Source organism: Pongo pygmaeus, chromosome 16 (assembly GCF_028885625.2).
Source record: "Pongo pygmaeus isolate AG05252 chromosome 16, NHGRI_mPonPyg2-v2.0_pri, whole genome shotgun sequence".
In the NCBI taxonomy this organism is placed as follows: domain Eukaryota; kingdom Metazoa; phylum Chordata; class Mammalia; order Primates; family Hominidae; genus Pongo; species Pongo pygmaeus.
The window spans coordinates 73,114,366-73,135,916 of record NC_072389.2 but is presented as its reverse complement, the minus strand read 5'-3'; the positions used below and the strand labels follow the sequence as shown (position 1 = coordinate 73,135,916).

Genomic DNA, 21,551 nt, shown 5'->3' with positions numbered 1-21,551 from the left:
AGATATACACGAGGCCAACAATCATATGGAAAAACGCTCAACATCACTGATCATTTGAGAAACGTAAATCAAAACCACAATGAGATATCATCTCACATCAGTCAGAATGGCTATTACTAAAAAGTCAAAAAATAACATGCTGGCAAGGTTGTGGAGAAAAAGGAATGCTTATACACTGTTGGAAGGAGTGTAAATTAGTTCAACCATTGTGGAAGACAGTGCAGTGATTCCTCAAAGACCTAAAAAGAGAAATACCATTTGACCCAGCAATCCCATTACTGGGTATATACCCAAATGAATATAAAGCATTCTATTATAAAGACACATGCATGCAAATGGTCATTGCAGCACTATTCACAATAGCAAAGACATGGAATCAACCTAAATGCCCATCACTGGTAGACTGGATAAAGACAATGTGGTACATACATACCATGGAATACTATGCAGTCATAAAAAACAATGAGATCATGTCCTCTGCAGGAACATGGATGGAGCTGGAGGTCATTATCCTTAGCAAACTAACACAAGAACAGGAAACTGAATACCGCATGTTCTCACTTATAAGTGGGAGCTAACTTATGAGAACACATGGACACCTAGAGGTAAACACCACACACTGTGGCCTATCAGAGGGTGGAGGGTGAGGCGGGGAGATGATCAGGAAAAACAACTAATAGGTACTAGGCTTAATACCTGGGTGACAAAATAATCTGTACAACAAATCCCCATGGCACAAGTATACTTATATAACAAACCTGCACATGTACCCCAGAACTTAAAAGTTAAATTAAAAAAAAGAAAGGAAGAGGTACTAAAACACACACACACACACACACACACACACACACACACATCAACAGATCAACAGGCTTCCAGACATTGGACATTAGCCAGAACAGGGCAGTGATCCCTGAAAGATGGAAAACAAATGAGATGAGCCCTATGATTGCCCAGCTTGGTGACCAGAGAGTTTCCAGGCCTCAGTGCAGGGAGGGGAAGCCAGGCAGAGATAAGCCATCTCCCTAAGATGAGAAGACAAAACTGAGAGTCTGAGGAGGCCAAGGAAGCTAGAGAAGCAGAGGGCAGAGAGCAGGCAGAGGACCTGAGGGAGAGAGCTCCAGAGGTCTGCCAATGGGGTCCTGGAGTCTTCAGCTGAGTAATGAATGATCTGTACATAGATGTCAGGAGATCACCTGAGGCCAGGGAGAGAACCACCAGAAAGGCTCAGAAGAAACAATCTCCAGATTAATACTGGGCAAGAAAAGTTTGTATTCCCACCAGTCAGTGTGGAAAAACCTTGCAATTCCCAAGGCACCAGGTAGAGTACTCAGAAGAGTACTACCTCTGTTGCACGGGGAAAATTAGTTCTAGACTAACCACTGGGCTGGTACTGTCTAATAAAACTTAAAAGCAAGCCTTGAAAGAATCAAATTATTTAAAAGTAACTAAATACCATCTCTGTATTAGTCAGGGTTCTCTAGAGGGACAGAACTAATAGGATAGATGTATATATGAAGGGGAATTTATTAAGGAGTATTGACTCACAGGATTACAAGGTGAAGTCCCACAATAGCCATCTGCAAGCTGAGGAACAAGGAAGCCAGTCCAAGTCTCAAAACCTCAAAAGTAGGGAAGCCAACAGTGCAGCCTTCAGTCTGTAGCTGAAGGCCCGAAAGCCCCTGGCAAATCACTGGTGTAGGTCCAAGAGTCCAAAAGCTGAAGAACTTGGAGTCTGATGTTCGAGGTCAGGAAGCATCCAGCATGGAAGAAAGATGAAGGCAGGAAGACTCAGCAAGTCAAGTCCTTCCAACTTCTGCCTGCTTGTATCCTAGCCACACTGGCAGCTGATTAGATGGTGCCCACCCAGATTGCAGGTGGGTCTGCCTCTCCCAGCCCACTGACTCAAATGTTAATCTCTTATGTTAACATTAACTCAAATGTTAATCTCTCTGAATATTAACACCTTCACAGACACACCCAGAAACAATACTTTGCATCCTTCAATCCAATCAAGTTAACACTCAATATTAACCACCACAATCTCAGAATAAAGTTCAAAAATATTTATAGCAGAGAAAAAATAGCACCCATGCCACATGTCTGGTATCCAATAAAAAATTATAAGGCATAGCTGCTCTGCCCAAGCAGAGTAGCTATTCTCTTATTCCTTTACTTTCTTAATAAACTTGCTTTTCACTTAAAAAAAAAATTATAAGATATGAAAAAAAAGCAAAAAATACAACCCAAAGTGAGGAGAAAAGGAATCAGTCAAAACTGATCCAGATATGACACATATGATGGAATAAGTAGATAAGGACACTAATTCAGTTATTATAACTATATTTCATATTTCTTTTTTTTTTTTTTTTTTTTTTTGAGACGGAGTCTTGTTCTGTTGCCCAGGCTGGAGTGCAGTGGCGCAATCTCGGCTTACTGCAAGCTCCACCTCCCAGGTTCACACCATTCTCCTGCCTCAGCCTCCTGAGTAGCTGGGACTACAAGCGCCCACCACCACGCCCGGCTAATTTTTTGTATTTTTAGTAGAAACGGGGTTTCACCGTGTTAGCCAGGATGGTCTCAATCTCCTGACCTCGTGATCCACCCACCTCAGCCTCCCAAAGTGCTGGGATTACAGGCGTGAGCCACGGCGCCCGGTCATTTCATACTTTCAAGAAAGCAGAGGAGGCCAGGTGCCCTGGCTCACACCTGTAATCCCAGCATTTTGACAGGTGGAGGCGGGTGGATTGCTTGAGCCCATGAATTCGAGACAAGCCTGGGCAACGTGGCAAAACCCCATCTTTATTTACAAAAACAAAAAGAAAAGAAAGCAGAGGAAGTTTTGAACATGTTAAGTAGAGACATTAAAGATGTAAACACCAGCTCAATACCAGTGATAGAGAAAAAGTCTTGAAAGCAGCCAGAATGAAGCCAATTCTAATATACAGAGGAACAAAGATTTAAAATGACAGTAAACTTCTCACTGGAAAGAAAACAGTGAAACAAAATCTTTAAAAAACTGAAAGAAAACAGCAGCCAACCTAGAATTCTACATCTAGCAAAAATTAAAATACCTTCCAAAAGTGAAAGTGAAATATACATTTTTAGACATACAAAAGCTGAAAGAATACCAAAAGACCTACACTATATGAAATGTAAAGGAAGAAGTCATTCAGACAGAAGGAAAATACTACTAGATGGTATACTACTAGATGGAAATACTACTAGATGGAAATCTGAACCACACAAAGGAATGAAGAGCACTGGCATTGGTAAATACATGAATAAAAATAAAATACTATTTTTCTTATTTTTTAAATGTCTTTAAAAGATAAATATTTCCAGGCCGGGCACGGTGGCTCACACCTGTAATCCCCACACTTTGGGAGGCCGAGGCGGGCAGATCACAAGGTCAGGAGTTCGAGACCATCCTGCCTAACATGGTGAAACCCCATCTCTACTAAAAATAGAAAAAAATTAGCCAGGAGTGGTGGCCGGTGCCTGTAGTCCTAGCTACTCGGGAGGCTGAGGCAGAAGAATGGCGTGAACCCGGGAGGCGGAACCGAGATCGTACCACTGCATTCCAGCCTAGGTGACAGAGTGAGACTCTGTCTCAAAAAAAAAAAAAAGATAAATATCTAAAGCAAAAGTAGTGACAATGTATTTTGGGGTTTATCGCATATGATGATGTAAAATGGATGATAATAAAACAAAGGCTGGGATGAGGGAAATGAAAATACACCACTGTAAGATTTCTAGACTATAAAGTGGTACAATACTATTTACATAGGAAGACTATGTTAAGTTATGAATTCTAAAGCAATCACTTAAAAAAGGGGGCATACAGGCAGAACAAATAGAAAACAAAGAGCAAAATGATAGATTTGAATCCAACCATATCAATAATCATATGAAATGTAAATAGTCTCAATACTCTCACTTATAAAGCAGAGATCATCCAACTGGATTAATAAATAAGACCCAACTATATGCTGCCTACATGAAATACATTTCAAAAATAATGACACAATAGGTTAAAAGTAAAAAAAAAATCATACTAACACTTGTCAAAATAAAGCCTAGAATTTAATATCAGACTATAAATTTCAGAGCAAAGAATATGATCATGGACAAAGAAGGTTACTTCATAATGTCAATGAGGCCGATTTATCAAGAGGACATAAAAACCATAAATGCACCTAAGAATATATTTTCAAAAAACATTAAGCAAAAAATAACAGAACTGTAGGCCACAATTATTGTTGAGTATTTCAACACCCCTCTTTCAATAATTGATAGAACAACTAGATAAAAATCAGTAAAGATACAGAATATCTGAATAACACTATCAGCCAACTTGATCTAATTGACATTATACAATACCCTATACAGTGGATTATACCTTTTTTTTTTTTTTTTTTTTTGAGATGAGGTCTTACTCTGTCACCCAGACTAGAATGCAGTGATGCAAACATGGCTCACTGAAGTCTCAACTTCCTCAGCTCAGCGATCCTCCCACCTTAGCCTCCCGATTAGCTGGGACTACAGGCACACAACACCATGCCCAGCTAATTTATTTTTTGTTTTTTATTTTTTGTAGAGACAGGGTTTTGCCATATTGCCCAGGCTGGTCTCATACTCCTGAGCTCAAGTCATCCACCTACCTCAGCCTCCCAAAGTGCTGGGATTACAGGCACAAGCAGGCTATACATTCTTTTCATGTGTACAAGGACTGTTTACCAAAATAGGTCATATTCTGAGCCATAAAATAAGTCTCAACAAATTTAAAATAATTTAAGTTATAGGAAGGGTGTTCTGGAACCACAATGGAATTAAATCAGAAATCAGTAATAGAAAGATGGAAAATCTCCAAATATTTGGAAACTAAATAACACACTTCTAAGAATTAAAAATTCTGCCTATTTTGAAGAAATGGTAAATTTTTCTTAGATTATGACTATTATATAAGTTACATGGTTTTTGCCTAAACCACCAACAAGCTCAGGGCTACACAAACGTTTAATCACAATAATCATATCTGCTCTTAAATCATCCATTCATTCAACTCAGTGTGAGTATCTACTATATTTTATAGAATCTAGAGATACAAAGTGAATACAGTACAGTTCTTGTTGTAAAGCCCAGTTTAATGGTCAGGTCTAGTGAACAGTATATTTGTAAATCCCAACTATTTTCATTTACTAACAGTCTCTACTTTCCTAACAGCTATTCTGTAAATATGTCCTTTCTTTAAAATCGCTTTTACTCTTTTCCAGAAAAAGCTGTTGGCCCCTTGCCACACCCAACTAATGCACAATACTTTTAATATTAGTCTATATAAACATAATTCAAAATGTATGAAATTATGAAAAATGTATAATGTACTTTGCAAGGCCAAATAATGATAGATTTCTAGATGATTTATAACAGTGTTCCCCTCTCCTGGAGTAAATAACCTAGAGTTGGCGATCTTTAAATATATCATCAGCAACAATCTAAGACTTCTGATATAAAAAGAACAAAAAAGTAACTCAATGGATGGGAAAATAGTGCTCAAGTTTTAGTGGAAGTTTTCTCTTAGTGAAAAGGGAGCTCAGGAGGTACAGAAAAGTTAAACCAATGCCAAGGTGTACAACAAAGCCACACTCAGTGAGCACCAAGGTGGTACGACCGGGCCACGCTCAGTCAGAGCCAAGGTGGTATGACACAGCTGCATTCAGTGAGCTCAGCGCCTCTGTAAAATGTGGGGGCTGTGACAGGTGATCTCCAAGGTCTCTTCCAGTTCTACAATTCTATGGACCCTATATGGCTGAACTGTCAAAGAAAATATCTCAAAGGAAGCTTCTGTTGTACCCCCTCACAAGCTATTTAACTTATTAAAACTAAACTTGATAATGCCACATAACACATTCTAGGTGCTGTACTAGATGTGATATGGAAGAAGAACTCTGGATTTCATTAGCAGTCAGAGGATCTGAGCCTTAGTTTTGGTTTCAACTTACTAAAAGGTATAAGCAATTCTAATGTAATTGCTCTGATTCTTAGTTTCCTAGACGAGAAAAAAGATGCAGAAATATATACTATGCAACTGTTAGAGAAAGAGACCAATTTCTCACTGTGGATAGCTAAAAAGGCATATTGGAGACGAACCATGAAAAGATAGATGGATATCAGAGGAATGAGCAATGTTAGTAAGTTGTATAAAAGCTGTGTGGTGTAATAGAGGAGATGAACTTTGGAGGCAGATGAACATTTCACATCCTGGCCTTACTCCTTCCAACTCTGTGATCTTTGACAATTCAGCTTTCTGAGTTTCAGTCTCGTAATCTAAAGTAGACAGGCTTACTATATAATTTTAAGGATTAAATATGATAGTTATAAAACATCTAGCATAGCATAGCTCATGCCTATAATCCCAGGACTTCAGGAGGCTGAGACAGGAGGATCACCTAAGCCCAGGAGTTCATGACCAGCTTGGGAAACATAGTGAAACCCCGTCTCTACAAAAAAATAAAGAAAATTAGCAAGGCATGGTGATGCACACCTGTGGTCCAACCACTCAAGGGGCTGAAGTAGGAGGATCTCTTGGACCTGTGAGGTGGAGGGTGTAGTGAGCCTAGATCACACCACCGCACTCCAGCCTGGATGACAGAGCAAGACCCTGTCTCAACCAAAAAAAAAAAAAAAAAAAAAAATCTAGCATAATACTTGGCATACAGTAGTCACTCAAAAAATAAGAACTTTCATTACTAAAGGCCCGGAGACTGGAGATAAAGGGCATGATGGGAAGTAACAGATTAGTAAAGCAGAGTGCATGTTTATAAAGGTAGGTGGGGGCCAATATGTAGAGGGCCTGAACAATTTGTGGGGAAGGTTGGGGGCAAGGCAAGCCTGACCAGTTTGTTAGCTAAGAGCCCAGAATTAGAAATGGGATTCTGTGGGGTTAGGACTTCATTACCAAAGGGTTCAGTCAGAAGTGCAATTCAAGACAGAGTCCATTAAGGAAATCTGAGATTTAAGATGATGGGAAGATCAAGCACCAGCAGTGGCAGAGATTAAATCCAAAGTGGCATGGCAGGACTGGGATGCTGGAGTTTGGCAGAGATGAAGTATGAATTATGAATTGCATGGGAACAAGTGAGGAGCATCCTAGGTAACTGCCTGGAACATCCCTGAGTTGTGTGTAGCCTGACTCTATTGGCAGGTGTTGTGCTTGGGTATTTCAGTATGCCGAAGGAGTCAGAAGCAAAGCAGACATCTTAGGCTTTATGTTGTACATGATTGAGGAAGGCAGTTAGCAAGACACGGTCAGATCTGTGATTTGACTTCTCAAATCTGTGGCAGAGTAAAAGGTGCATAGGAAAAGAAAAGACCGAAAGTACAGTGAGGAAGTTATTTCAAAAGTCCAGGTAGGAGGTAATGTGAGCCCGATCCAAGACCATGGCAATGGGGATGGGAATAGAAAGAAAGTAGCAAATGGATATATTTCAGGGAAAAATTCTAACAGGATACAGCAATTCACAGGATGTGGCATATTTAAAGAAGGAAAAGGAATACATTACCAGTAAGGTTTTGAGCTGCATGACAAGGAAGATGGTGATGCCACTTAGCAGGGGACATAGAAAGAAATTTTCTCTTCTTGGCAAGAAGAATCATAATACACGGAGCTTACAACTCACTATTTTAAGGCATACTTAAAAGATCTTCAGGTGTCTGAATGTCACCAGAGGGCCACAGCTTCCCCTACCTACCATCTAAACCTTAAGCCATTTAATCTCCTCTTTGACAATATCTGTGACTCAAGCTAACAGAGGAAAGGAAAGAGGTGAACATCAAGAATTTCATAAAATGTATCCAGTACTTACCTTTACAGCTAATATTTTCCCACTCGGGACATGATATGCTCTATGGGAAGAAAAAAAAACCAAAATCATTTGGGATCACTAAACAACCTACAAAATGGTTAAGGACATAAATGTAAATCCAAACATTTCTGCAGCAGTGGGATACATGGTACTTTCAAAGAACACTAACAAACATTAGTAATTTACATTTATATGGAGCTTAACGGTTTACAAAGTGATTTACCATACATTACCTCAAAATAACTATCTGAGGTAATGCTGATACATTATTATCCTCCTTTTATAGATGAGAATTCTGAAGCACAGAGAAGTTAAACAGTTTGCCCAATGGCACAAAGTAACTAGTGGCAGAATGAGACCTCAAACCTAGGTATTTTGGCTCCAGATCCCTTATGACTGTCACTGTGTGTGTGGGTTCTCTACAGCTCTATGTTAAGCAGTGTACAGAGCCATTTTGCTTTTTTTTCCCAATTTTTTTGCTTTTTTTTGCTTATTTTTTCAATTACACATGCAGATAAACTATATCATAACAGTTCATCAAAACAAGCTCAAAGTAACAGATATAGTGAAATAACTACAACTTAAATCAAGAAATATACATGTATTCATTTATGAAAAAGAATGAGAATAGGGTTTACAGAAATGAAATACCATTACTATCCATCAAGACCTTTTGTGTTTATCTGATTGAGTGATTGACTGATTCAGACAGGGGCTCTCTCTGACACCCAGGCTGGAACGCAGTGGCATAATCACAGATCACTGCAGCCTCAAACTCCTCAGCTCAAGCGATCCTCTCACTTCAGCCTCCTGAGTAGCTAGGACTATAGGCACATGCCACCATGCCCAGCTTTTTAATTTTTTTTGTAGAGACAGGGTCTCTGGATGTTGCCCAGGCTGGCCTGGAACTGCTGACCTCAAGTGATGCTCCCACCTCAGTCTACGAAAGTGCTAGGATTACAGGAGTGAGCCACCGTACCTTTAATGTTTAAATAAAATGTGGCCGTTACACATATACTGTGGGAACTAGATATTCTGAACATTATTTAGAAGCAATCTGCAACACATTTTTATACAATAAAAATTTCAAAATAAACCACATAACATAAACAAGCATTGTTATTGCAAGCCCATGAAAATATTAATATAAGGAAGTAAGTTAGTTTCGAAGAACTAAAAATCTTGCTCTGTAGAGGATTTTATACAGTAGCTAAGATCAGACGGCTCTTCCTCTCATCTGGTAAGTGTTAGGATGGGAATGGCATAGGGAAAATGGGGAACAGAAGTTAGTGCCTCAGGAATTCCTCATCTTCACCTGCTCAGTTGTAAAACATATTTAATGAGCCCCTAAACTTCCCCTTTCTTAAAACAAAAATAAAACCAAAATTTACATAATCCACTACTGCCAACATGGAAACATCATTTTCTGCTGTTTTGCAGAAAATTTGGTTGCTCTGACAAATATTTTTTTTAAAAAAGACAGTTATTCAGCATCATGATCAGACTATTGCATTTAGCAATCAACAGCATGGGTACAAAAAAAAAAAATCTACATTAGATCACTTTGTTGGAATGCTTTAAACTTTCCATGGAACAGGAACTAAAATAACCTGTTATACAATTAGACAAATACAGTCCTCGAGTTTTTTGCCCATTCACATGAGTATTTGTCTAAAACATGTCTTCTTTGTAGCAGCTAGGCCCTGCCACCACCGTACTTGGCTGAGTTCACAAATCTGTTGTAACCTGTAGCTTCCCTGTCACTTCTCTGGCTCTCCTCTTTTGCTACGCTTTGTTTCCTGGCAATAATTAAAATCTTCTGCCACTGCCATAGCTACTGCTCCTACTGGAACCGCCATAGCCACCTTGGTTTCATGGTTTGGCAAAGTATTGGCCTCCACCACCATAGGGGCCAGAGCTTCTGCCTCCAAAGTTTCCTCCCTTCATGGGTCCGAAATTTGAAGATTGATTGTTGAAATTGCCAAAATCATTGAAGCTTCCACCACCTCCAAATTGCTTCCATCATTACTAAATCCATTATAGCCATCCCCACTGCCGCCATATCCACCATCACCACGGCTGCCATCAAAGCCACCATGACCACTGAAGTTTCGTCCATGACCAAAATTGTCATTCCCACTAAAACCACCTCCACAACCACCACCAAAGTTTCCAGAGCCACTTCGACCTCTTTGGCTGGCTGAAGCACTAGCCATCTCTTGCTTTAACAGGGCTTTTCTAATTTCACTGTTGTGGCCATTCACAGTATGGTTATTTCTGAATGACAGTCTTATCCACGGAGTCATGGTCATCAAAGGTTATAAAGGCAAAGCCCCTTTTCTTGCCACTGCCTCGGTCAGTCACGATTTCATGATTTCAATCACTTCAATTTTTCCATATTATTCAAAATAATCTCTTAGGTGATATTCTTCAGTGTCTTTTTTTTTTTTTTAAGACAGAGTCTCGCTCTGTCGCCCAGGCTGGAGGGCAGTGGCATGATCTTGGCTCACCACAACCACTGCCTCCTGGGTTCAAGCAATGCTCCTGCCTCAGCCTCCCGAGTAGCTGGGATTACAGGTGCCCGCCACCACGACCAGCTAATTTTTGTATTTTTAGTAGAGATGAGGTTTCACCATGTTGGCCAGGCTGGTCTCAAACCCCTGACCTCGTGATCTGCCCACCTCAGCCTCCCAAAGTGCTGGGATTACAGGCATGGGCCACCGCGCCCAGCCTTCAGTGTCTTCTTTAATGCCACCAACAAATATCTTTTTCACAGTTAAGTGGGCACCAGGTCTTTGAGAATCTCCTCTTGAGACAGCTCTCTGTTTCCACAGCTCTTCCGTCCACCTTGTGTGGCGTTGCATTCATGGCTGCATCCACTGCCTCCACAGGGGCATATGTGACAAACCCAAAGCCCCAGGAGCACTTGGTGCTTGGATCTCTCATTACCACACAGTCTGTGAGTGTTCCCCATTGCTCAAAATGGCTCCTCAGGCTCTCATTGGTTGTTTCAAAGTTCAGCCCTCCAATGAAGAGCTTCCTCAGCTGTTCAGGCTCTTTAGGAGACTCTGACTTAGACATGACAGCAGGGAGAACAGAGACTTTAATGATGTTTCCTCTGCGGTGTCCACGGGCAGAAAGAAATGACAAAATTTTTTAACAGCTTTACTGAGATATAATTTACATATGATAACATTCACTTGTTTTAAGGGTGCATTCTACTTTTTAGTAAATTTACAGAGTTGAACAATCACTGACAAGAGTTTTTTGAAGGTGACTGACTTATAGAAATGATTTAGTTATTAAGAGCATTTAGATATTTGTAATATCCTTTACACATAAAATGTTACAAATTCAGGCAAGACTAGGGAATTACATATATAAAGCATATGTATATACTTATCCAAATATATGAGTGTTATAAGAACTTAGTCATTTTGCTTTTCCTACTTGAGTGGACAAAGGTCAAGCCAGTCATGGAAGGTAAACTTAACTTTTATTATACCAATTAATTATACAGAAATTCAAGTATATCTCATTTAAAGGAAAAGCAAGATTACAAAAACCAGGTGACAACTGTTTGCTTTACCAAAGAATTATTTAACCTTTGAAAGTGTCTAAAGACATTCTCAAATAACAACCTCATTGGTTATTTCTAAATACTACTTATAAAACTTTAATCAGGTTGGACACAGTGGCTCATTCCTGTAATCTCAGCACTTTGGGAAGCCAACGCAGGAGGATCACTTGAACCCAGGAGATCAAGACCAGCCTGGGCAACGTAGCGAGATGCTGTCTTTTAAAAAAAATAAAATAATTAGCTGGCATCGTGGTGTGTGCCTGTAGTCCTCTATAGTCCCCCTGTAGGGACTACAGGGAGGCTGAGGCAAGAGGGTCGCTTGAGTCCAGGAGGTCAGGCTGCAGTGAGCTATGATCTCACCACTCCACTATAGCCTGGGTGACAGAGCAAGACTCTGTCTCAAAGATATAGAAAATAATAATACAACTTAATCAATTATTGTTTTCTTCGGAGACAGGTCTCATTCTGTCTCCCAGGCTGGAGTGCGCTGCTGTGATCTTATTAGTTCATTGTGACCTTGAACTCCTGGGCTCAAGTGATCCTCCCACCTCAGCCTCCCAAACTGCTGGTACTACAGGAGTATACCACCATGCCTGGCTAGTTTTTTTTAAGTTTTTAAGAGATGAAGTCTTGCTATGTTGCCCAAGTTGGTCTCAAACTCCAAGCCTCAAGCGATCCTCCCACCTTGACCTCCCAAAGCACTGGGATTACAGGTGTGGGCCACTGTGCCGGCAAAATAATTTTTTATACTTTGTACAAAGTGATACACATTTTATAAGTGGAACCCTATCCCCTATATTATGCTTTTTGTTTGTTTGCTTTTTAAGACGGAGCCTTGCTCTGTCGCCCAGACTAGAGGGCAGTGGCACAATCTCGGCTCACTGCATCCTCTGAAACCCAGGTTCAAGCAATTCTCCTGCCTCAACCTCCCAAGGAGCTGGGATTACAGGAGCCCACCACCACACCTGGCTAATTTTTTTTTGTATTTTTAGTAGAGACAGGGTTTCACCATGTTGGCCAGGCTGGTCTCAAACTTCTGACCTTAGGTGATCTACCAGCCTCGGCCTCCCGAAGTGCTGAGACTACTACAGGTGTGAGCAACCGCACTTGGCCTGAAATGTGATTTAAAGGAAATTATTAAGTTTATTCCACATAAATACAAGTAACATAATACGTAAGACTTTGTGATATAATATTTTTCCCTCTCCACATCACAGATTCTTCCAATTCCAACTTTTAAAAATATTATATATTAGAATCACTAATCAAGAACTGAAATATAAAGACAAATAATTAAATATATACACAGGATTCAAAAGTTGTAAAAAGATCAGTGTTGTTACTTTGAATAAGCAACATCTGGACGTTTGAGACCAGCAGCAGTGATAAGAAAATGATTAGCAGATAGTCTAATATACATACCATACTGGACAGTTTGGCAACTTAATTAGCTTGTCAAGAAAGCTGATCTCTTTTCCAAAAGAAAGGTCTCCTGTTTTCAGGTGAATTAAAAGGAGAGGCTTGATAATTTAATTATGATGCACGCTAATTCATCCGTGGAAGTTTGGGTTCGATTTCGAGCAATAAAGATGCTATGTGGTTTGGTTTACAGTGCAATGACAGTACCAATTTAACATTTAATCATCAAGGAGAACTGGATGACAAAGGCAATGCCAGGCATGAGTCGAGTGTGTCCCTTAACTTTGCAAATGGTATTTACTTAGAGAAAAGGAATTTGTTTACTTTCAACAGATACTGCATCTCAATTGTCTTGACCTTCGTCAACACATTAATTGTAAAGTGATTAATGAAGTTTGAATGGAGGCTCTGCTTACACCAAAAGACAACTATACACCTCTGCAATGTTTTAATTAACAGCTAACACTTCAAATTAGTTTGTTGTTGCCACAGTAATTACCTGTTTCAATGACTGCATGGAGGAAGCATTTTTATGAGATATTTTTAGTGCTTAGTCCTTGAGTGTTCCATTTTGTTTGTGACCAGCACAGGCCTTCTGGGAACAGTCCCAGCCCTTAAAATTGAGCACACACACATACACTTTACCACGGCAAAAGTTAGTAGCCTGGTGTAAGTTTTTCAAATATTTAAAATAACAAAGAGCCCAGTGCAAGAGAATACTTACTATCCATACTTTCTTATTTCATTTGTAACAATAGGTTATAGATGACCAGACAAAGAAGTTGGTCTTAACTTTTAATCTTGGTATAGAATCAGATAATTTATTGAGCTAGTAGAAAATAGAGAAAATTATTTAACCTAATCCCCTTCTTTCACAGCAGAAGCACCCAAAAGCCAGGTTAAATAACTTATCCAAACTCACACAGTCAGTGGCAGAGCCAAGACTGGAGCCGCGACAGAATATGCATATTTTAGGACCTAAAGGAAATAGATGGTGATGTTTGGCTGGGCACAGTGGCTCGTGCCTGTAATCCCAGCACTTTGGGAGGCCAAGCCAGGTGGATCACCTGAGGTCAGGAGTTCGAGACCAGCCTGGCCAACATAGTGAAACCCCGTCTCTACTAAAAATACAAAAAATTAGCCAGGCCTGGTGGCGGATGCCTGTAATCCCAGCTACTCGGGAGGCTGAGGCAGGAGAATCGCTTGAACCCAGGAGGCAGAGGGTGCAGTGAGCCGAGATTGCACCACTGCACTCCAGCCTGGGCAACAAGAGCGAAACTCTGTCAAACACGCGCACACACACACACACACACACACACACACACACACACACACACACACACACACACACACACACACACACACACACACACACACACACACACACACACACACACACACACACACACACACACACACACACACACACACACACACACACACACAGAGATTGTGATGCTTAATTTTTTTACCTGTATTCTAGGGCAGGGAAACACATAATTCAAAACTTACAAAGGTACTGACCTATTTCAATCAGGCCAAGGACCATTATATCCAAATTGCTCCAGGCAAGGAAGCATTCTGCAATCACTGCCAATCTATCCTGGGAGGCAGAAGAGCAAAGGGGATGGGCTCTGAAGTCACCGCCAGCTCAAATCCCAGCTGTGCCGCTTCTTTTTTTTTTTTTTTTTTTTTTGAGACAGAGTCTTGCTCTGTCACCCAGGCTGGAGTGCAGCGGCGCAATCTCGGCTCACTGCAAGCTCCACTTCCCGGGTTCATGCCATTCTCCTGCCTCAGCCTCCCAAGTAGCTGAGACTACAGGCACCCGCCACCACACCTGGCTAATTTTTTGTATTTTTAGTAGAGATGGGGTTTCACCGTGTTAGCCAGGATGGTCTCGATCTCCTGACCTCGTGATTGGCCTGCCTTGGCCTCCCAAAGTGCTGGGTTTAGAGATGTGAGCCACTGCGCCCAGCCTAGCTCTGCCACATCTTAAACATGTGAACCTGACTGTCAGTAAGCCCCACCAAGTCTCAGTTATCTCTAGTCTGGAATAGGGAAAGCAGTCTCTCCCTTATAGAGTTGTGAGGATCCCATGAGATAATACTAACGAATTAAATGTTAGGAAGGTAGGAAGTAGCCGGTGGCGGTGGCTCACGCCTGTAATCCCAGCACTTTGGGAGGCCCAGGTGGGCGGATCACCTGAGGTTGGGAGTTCGAGACCAGCCTGACCAACATGGAGAAACCCCATCTCTATTAAAAATACAAAATTAGCCCAGCATGGTGGTGGGTGCCTGTAATCCCAGCTACTCAGGAGGCTGAGACAGGAGAATCATTTGAACCAAGGAGATGGAGGCTGCGATGAGCCGAGATCACACCACTGCATCTAGCCTGGGCAACAAGAGCAAAACTCCGTCTAAAAAAAAAAAAAGGGGGAAGATAGTAAGTTTTCAAACTAGCTGAGTGATTTTAGAATGAAAGCTGCCAAAACAGACTTAAAGAGCAGTAGTGTCTCTATGTGCTAGTTAGACTATATGCTCTACAAATGACCCTCTAATAAAGCTTTAACAACAAAGAACTGGCAAAAGTTTGCAATATATCATTTATTGTTAAGAAAAACTTAAACACGTAGTATTACTTCATGTTGAACCAACTTTGGAGACAAAGAATTAAAAGAGCCATCTGGTATGAATATACCATGCTCCAAATTCTAGATTTCTTACCATGTTTATCTCTTGCCCACTACTATAAGTTTATTCACACTACAGATAGGTGTGGTAAGTATGCCATTCAGGTGTTAATCCCAGCAGAAACATCACTAAACAATCATGAGAAGGCCAAGTTTTCATTCTTCTTGGGTTAATAGGAAAACATAAGGCATAAGCTACCGTAAAAATACCTATATACCTCCCTTTAATACGCTTTCTTTTTTTTTTTCTTTCTTTTTTTTTTGAGACACAGTCTCGCTCTGTCGCCCAGGCTGGAGTGCAGTGGCGTGATCTTGGCTCACTGCAAGCTCCAACTTCTGGATTCACGCCATACTCCCACCTCAGCCTCCCGAGTAGCTGGGACTACAGGCGCCCGCCACCATGCCCGGCTAATTTTGTTTTTGTATTTTTAGTACAGATAGGCTTTCACTGTGTTAGCCAGGAGGGTCTCCATCTCCTGACCTCATGATCCGCCCGTCTCGGCCTCCCAAAGTGCTGGGATTACAGGCGTGAGCCACCACACCCAGCCCATACACTTTCTTATAAACGCTATAAAGTTAAACTTTGATGCTTCTCCTACTCTTCATATGTTACATGCTCTATTATTGCCCTTGGTACGCTACAGAAAAGTATTTATGTGTCTGTCCCCAGTACTGGGCAGTGAGCACTGCCATGTTTTAATCATCTTTATGTTCTTTATGCTTAGCACATGTCCCGGCCCATGGTAGGTGCTCCTCACTTCATAAATGTTTGACAAATTACTACTTGTGGATGAAAAAAAATATCACTTGGATAGTGTTTTACAAAAAAAAAAATCCACATGTATTTAATTCATTAACTTCATAATCTTACGAGCAGAAGTTATTATACTCATCTCCATTTCATGGGTAGATTTCTAACTGCTGAATCAAAAGTCTTTATAAGGATTTCATCATCTGGGCCCTGGTTACCTAACTGATCTCTGCTTCTGCCAGTCTCCCTTATGCACAATACTCAACTCTGTGCCATCAAACATGCTCCTGCCTCAGGGCCTTTGCACCTACTCCTGAGGGCTGGGCCACTTTCTCTAATATATACCTGGCTTGCTCCATTGCTTCCTTCAGGTCCTATATTTTCTTTGACTTTCCTACATAAAACAGCACATTCTCCCTTCAGCACATTCTCCCTTCATCTTCTCTCTTTTTTTTTTTTTTTTTTTTTTTAAGGTGGAGCCTCACTCTGTTGCCCAGGCTGGAGTGCAATGGCGCGATCTCAGCTCACTGCAACCTCTGGGTAGCAGGGATTACAGGTGTGTGCCACCATGCCCGGCTAACTTTTGTATTTTTAGTAGAGGCAGTGTTTCACCATGTTGTCCAAGCTGGTCTTGAACTCCTGATCTCAGGTGATCCACTCACCTTGGCCTCCCAAAATGCTGGGATTACAGGCGTAAGCCACCGCACCAGGCCACTTTCTTTATTCTTCACAAGTTAGCAACACCTGATAAAATTTATTAATTTATTATGTCTCCCTCCACAACAAAGGAAGCTCCATGAAAACACAGACTTTCGTTTTTTTTGTTCACTGCTATTATTTCCAGTGCCTAAAACTACATCAGGCACATTTTACAAATAATCGTTAAATATCTGAATGAATAAATTTTCTTAATTGCTCTAGGTCTATTTTGGTTTTTATTTTTAAGACAATTTCATTAAGTTTTTCTAAGAAACTGCCCATTTTGTGTTTCAAATTTGTCATAAAGTTTTTCATTGGATCCTACTATTTTTAAAATCACTGTTATGTCTAGAATTATGTTTCCTTTTTATTCCTAATTTTGTTATTTCTGCTTCTCACTGCTATATTTGATAAGTTTTTCCAAAGAACCAGCTTTTGGTTTTGTTGAATTGTTTCTTGAATTTTCACTTAATTAATTTTTGTTTTTTTGTTTTTTTTTCAAACTTTTGTTCTTTAGTATTTCTTTCCTTCCACTTTCTTTGGGTTTACTCCCTGTCCCACCTTCTTGATTTTCTTGAGTTAGATTCTAAGCATATCATACCCAGTTATTCTTTACTAAGGTATGTATATAAACCTATCCTTTAAGAATTACTTTGGTGCATCTCAGGAGTTTTCATATTAATACATGGTATTTGTGGTTCAGTTGTAAATATTCGTATTTTCATAACATTTCTCTAGTAATACTTTTTGCCTTAAAGTCTATTTTGTCTTATGTTAATATAACCACAATAGCAGCATTCTTTTGATTAGTTTTTGCCAGATATCTTCCCCTACCCTTTTCCTTTCAATTTTGCTGTGTCTTGGTATTTTAGAAATTTCTCCCAATACAGTCTAACATAGCACATAGCTGTATTTTTAAAAATGCAACCTAATCTATTAGCTGCTAATATTACTTTACTTATATTTTTTGTAATTATTGATATATTTGGATTTATTTCTAGCATCTAATTCATTTACTTTACACCTATCGACTACTCTCTTCCTCTATTATACTGAATTATTCTCCCTTTATTCCATCTATTTGTTTTGAAGTTATACATTCTATTCACTGTTTTAGTTACCCATATAATTTTTAACAATCATACCTGACTTAACAAAATATAAAGTTAATTGCTATCTATATCCTTCTCCTAAACAATATAAAAATCTTAGAATGTTTTAACTTCAATCAAGCCCTTCTCATCTTAACATATTATTTTGTCCAGTCTTTTTGTTTAACTTCATTTTGAATTATTACTATTGTTGTCTTATACAGTCAGATTTACTTAAATGGTCACCATTTCTTCTTTCATTTTATTCCTTCCTGAATTCAATTGGATTCCATTCTTTTATTTCTACTTTCTTCTCTACCTACTAGATTTCCTACCCTGTGGTTTCATTTATCTATTGGCATCAACTACTCTATTGCCTTATATGTTCGTGTTATAAATTACTATTTCTCTTCAACAGTTATTTAAATTCACAGGTATATACTTACTTTATCAGTAGTGGTTTTTTGTTTTTGTTTCTGTTTTGAGACAGAGTCTCGCTCTGTCACCCAGGCTAGAGTGCAGTGGTGCAGTCTCGGCTCACTGAAACCTCTGCCTCCCAGGTTCAAGCGATTCTCCTGCCTCAGCCTCGCGAATAGCTGGGTCTACAGGTGCCCACCATCACACCTGGCTAATTTTTGTATTTTTAGTAGAGATGGCGTTTGACCATGTTGGTCAAGCTGGTCTCGAACTCCTGACCTCAGGTGATCTACCCGCCTCAGCCTCCCAAAGTGCGGGATTACAGGCGTGAGCTGCTGCACATGGCCTACTAGCATTTTTTTTTTTAAGCAACAGGGTCTTACTCTATCATTCAGGCTGGAGTACAGTGTCACAATCATAGCTCGATGCAGCCTTGAACTCTTGGGCTCAAGTGATCCTCCTGCTTCAGCCTCCTGAGTAGTTGAGTCTACAGGAGTGAACCACCATGCCTAGCTAAATTTTATTTTTATTTTTTGCAGAATGGGGGTCTCACTATGTTGCCCAGGCTGGTCTTGAACTCCTGGCCTCAAACGATCCTCCTGCCTCAGCCTCCTGAGTAGTCGAGACTACAGGAGAGTACCGCCATGGCTGGCTAATTTTTATTTTTATTTTTTGTAGAACAAGGCTCTCACTATGTTGCCCAGGCTGGTCTTGAACTCCTGGCCTCAAGTGATCCTCCTGCCTTGGCCTCCCAAAGTGCTGGGATTACAGGAATGGTGTTCACTTTATTTAACTATATTGTAAACTCTAATTATCTAACTATGCTGTAAATTCTTAATATAGGGTCTATGTTATCTTCTACTTTATTGTAAGTTTCAAGGGGAAAGTCAAGGTCCATTTTGTTCATTACTGTATGCTCCACCTCTTCCACAGTATATGATATATTGTCCTCCTAGATCCTTTTTTTATATTTAATACTTAATGCATGTCTCTGATTGCCAGGCAATAAGCTAGGCAGTGTGGATACAGCAGAGAACAAATGAGACCAAGTCCCTGCCCTTGTGAAGTTTACCTTCTAATAGGGGCTGACTGACAATAATCAAATAAATATACAATATGTGAGGTAGGGGTAAGTGCATTGAAAAAAATAAAGGTAAGGATACAGAGACTGATCAACATTAGGGACATGCTATTTGATATTAGGGTTGGGGAGGAAGTCAGGAAATGCCTCTCTCTTCAGATTACATGTGAACAGTATGGGAGCACACCATTCGGACATCTAGGGGAAGGGGATTCCAGGTAGAGGAAACAGCAAGTTCAAAAGCCCAAGGTGGAAATGTGTGCTTGACATGTATGCAGAAATAGAATAAGCAAGAGGGCTAGCTGGGGGAGATGAGGTCAGAGAGGTAAGGAAAACAGACTGTGTAGCACCATTTAAGCCATGGTGAGGACTCTGACTTTTATTCCAAGTGATATAAGAGGTCATGAGCAGAGGGGGAGACCTAATATTTTAGAAAGATCACTTTGGCTGCTGAGTGAAGAGAACACATTACAGGAAAGCAAGGATAGAAACTGGGAGGCTAGTTGGGAGGCTTTTGCAATAAAATCCTAGCAAGCAGTAATAGTGGTTTTGAATAGGGTAGCAGGAAAAGAGTGATGAAAGGTGGTCAGCTTCTTGAAATATTTTTGAGGAAGAACCCACAAGATTTGTGGGTAAAGGTATACATAATCTGAGAGAAAAAGAAGGATGAAGAAAGACTGCAAAGTTTTTGTCCTTAGCATCCTATAGAATACAGTTTCCAATTACTGAGATAGGAAAAGCTGTAAACGAAGCAGGTTTCCAAAGAAATAAAGAGTTCAGTTTTAGATAATTTTGAAATACCTAGAGGACATCCAACTGGTAATCAGATATGAGTCTGAAGTTCAGGACACAGGCTAGGGCTATAGACATACATTTGGACTTCCTCAGCATACAGATGATATGTAAAGCCATGGAACTACACATGCTCACTTAGGAAGTGAATTAAACAGAGAAGAGGTGTAAGGACTGGAACTGAGGCTCTCTAAATTCGGAGGTCAGAAAGATAAGAAGAAAACAGTAAAGGAGATAAGAAGAAAACAGTAAAGGAGATGAGAAGGTACAAACAGTAAGCTAACAATAGACCCCAAAGAATGGGGTCCTTGACGTCATGAAAGTTGATGTCATATCTCCCCCATTGCCAAGTGAAGTACTTTGCACAAAGTGTTCAAAAAACATGTGACTGATTTCAAATGCAATACTTAGGGACAAATCCAACTGATTATATTATTTACTCCTTGAAATGTTAAAGATGAGTCTAGTACAATACATAAAAGGTTAGAGCTGTGCTCACCTTCATCTAAACTGTTAATGGGAATTTATTAAAAGATACATCGTTACAAAGAATAAACTGAATTTCTAGAATAATCTTTAAAGGTAAGGAAAACAGCCAGGGCACAGTGGCTCACACCTGTAATCCCAACACATTGGGAGGCTGAGGTGGGAGAACTGCTTGAGTCCAAGAGTTTAAGACCAGCCTGGGCAACATAGATGATACCTCATCTCAACAAAAAATTTAAAAAAATTAGCTGGGCATGGTGGCACATGCCTGTGGTCCCAGCTACTTGGGAAGTGAGGTGAGAGGATCACTTGAGCCTGGGAGGTCGATGCTACAGTAAGCCATGATCGTACCACTGCACTCTAGCCTAGGTGACAGAGTGAGGCCCTGTATCAAAAAATAAATAAAAGTAAGGAAAATAAATATGTGAAAATAACATGTTAAAAAGTCCACACAAGACAGAAGGGAGAAACAACCTGTGTTCACATTCCAACATCTGGACTCCTACATAAATTTATGCCATGCATAAGATCAACTGCATCTGGATTTTACCATGTTTACTAAAATTATTTATGCCTAGAATTTCAAATTCTAGGAGAACCAAAAAATATGAATCGTCCCAGCTGACTCTTGTTCACAAAATAAATAACCTAGAGCTGATCATACATTTTCTGATAAAGCTG

The 21,551-nt window shown here is 40.1% G+C and overlaps 1 protein-coding gene and 1 pseudogene across 7 annotated transcripts in view; both read right to left on the bottom strand.

The window, feature by feature from the left end:
* The window catches only part of MAP2K5 (mitogen-activated protein kinase kinase 5), a 260,525-nt gene that overhangs the window by 165,199 nt on the left and 73,775 nt on the right, over positions 1–21,551 (bottom strand). For all 7 annotated transcript variants that reach the window (XM_054451151.2, XM_054451149.2, XM_063652330.1 and 4 more), the window contains one exon: positions 7,866–7,905. In XM_054451151.2, the coding sequence (XP_054307126.1) occupies positions 7,866–7,905 (40 nt within the window). The remainder of the gene's footprint in view (positions 1–7,865; positions 7,906–21,551) is intronic.
* LOC129014124 (heterogeneous nuclear ribonucleoprotein A1-like) lies at positions 8,629–11,502 on the bottom strand (annotated as a pseudogene).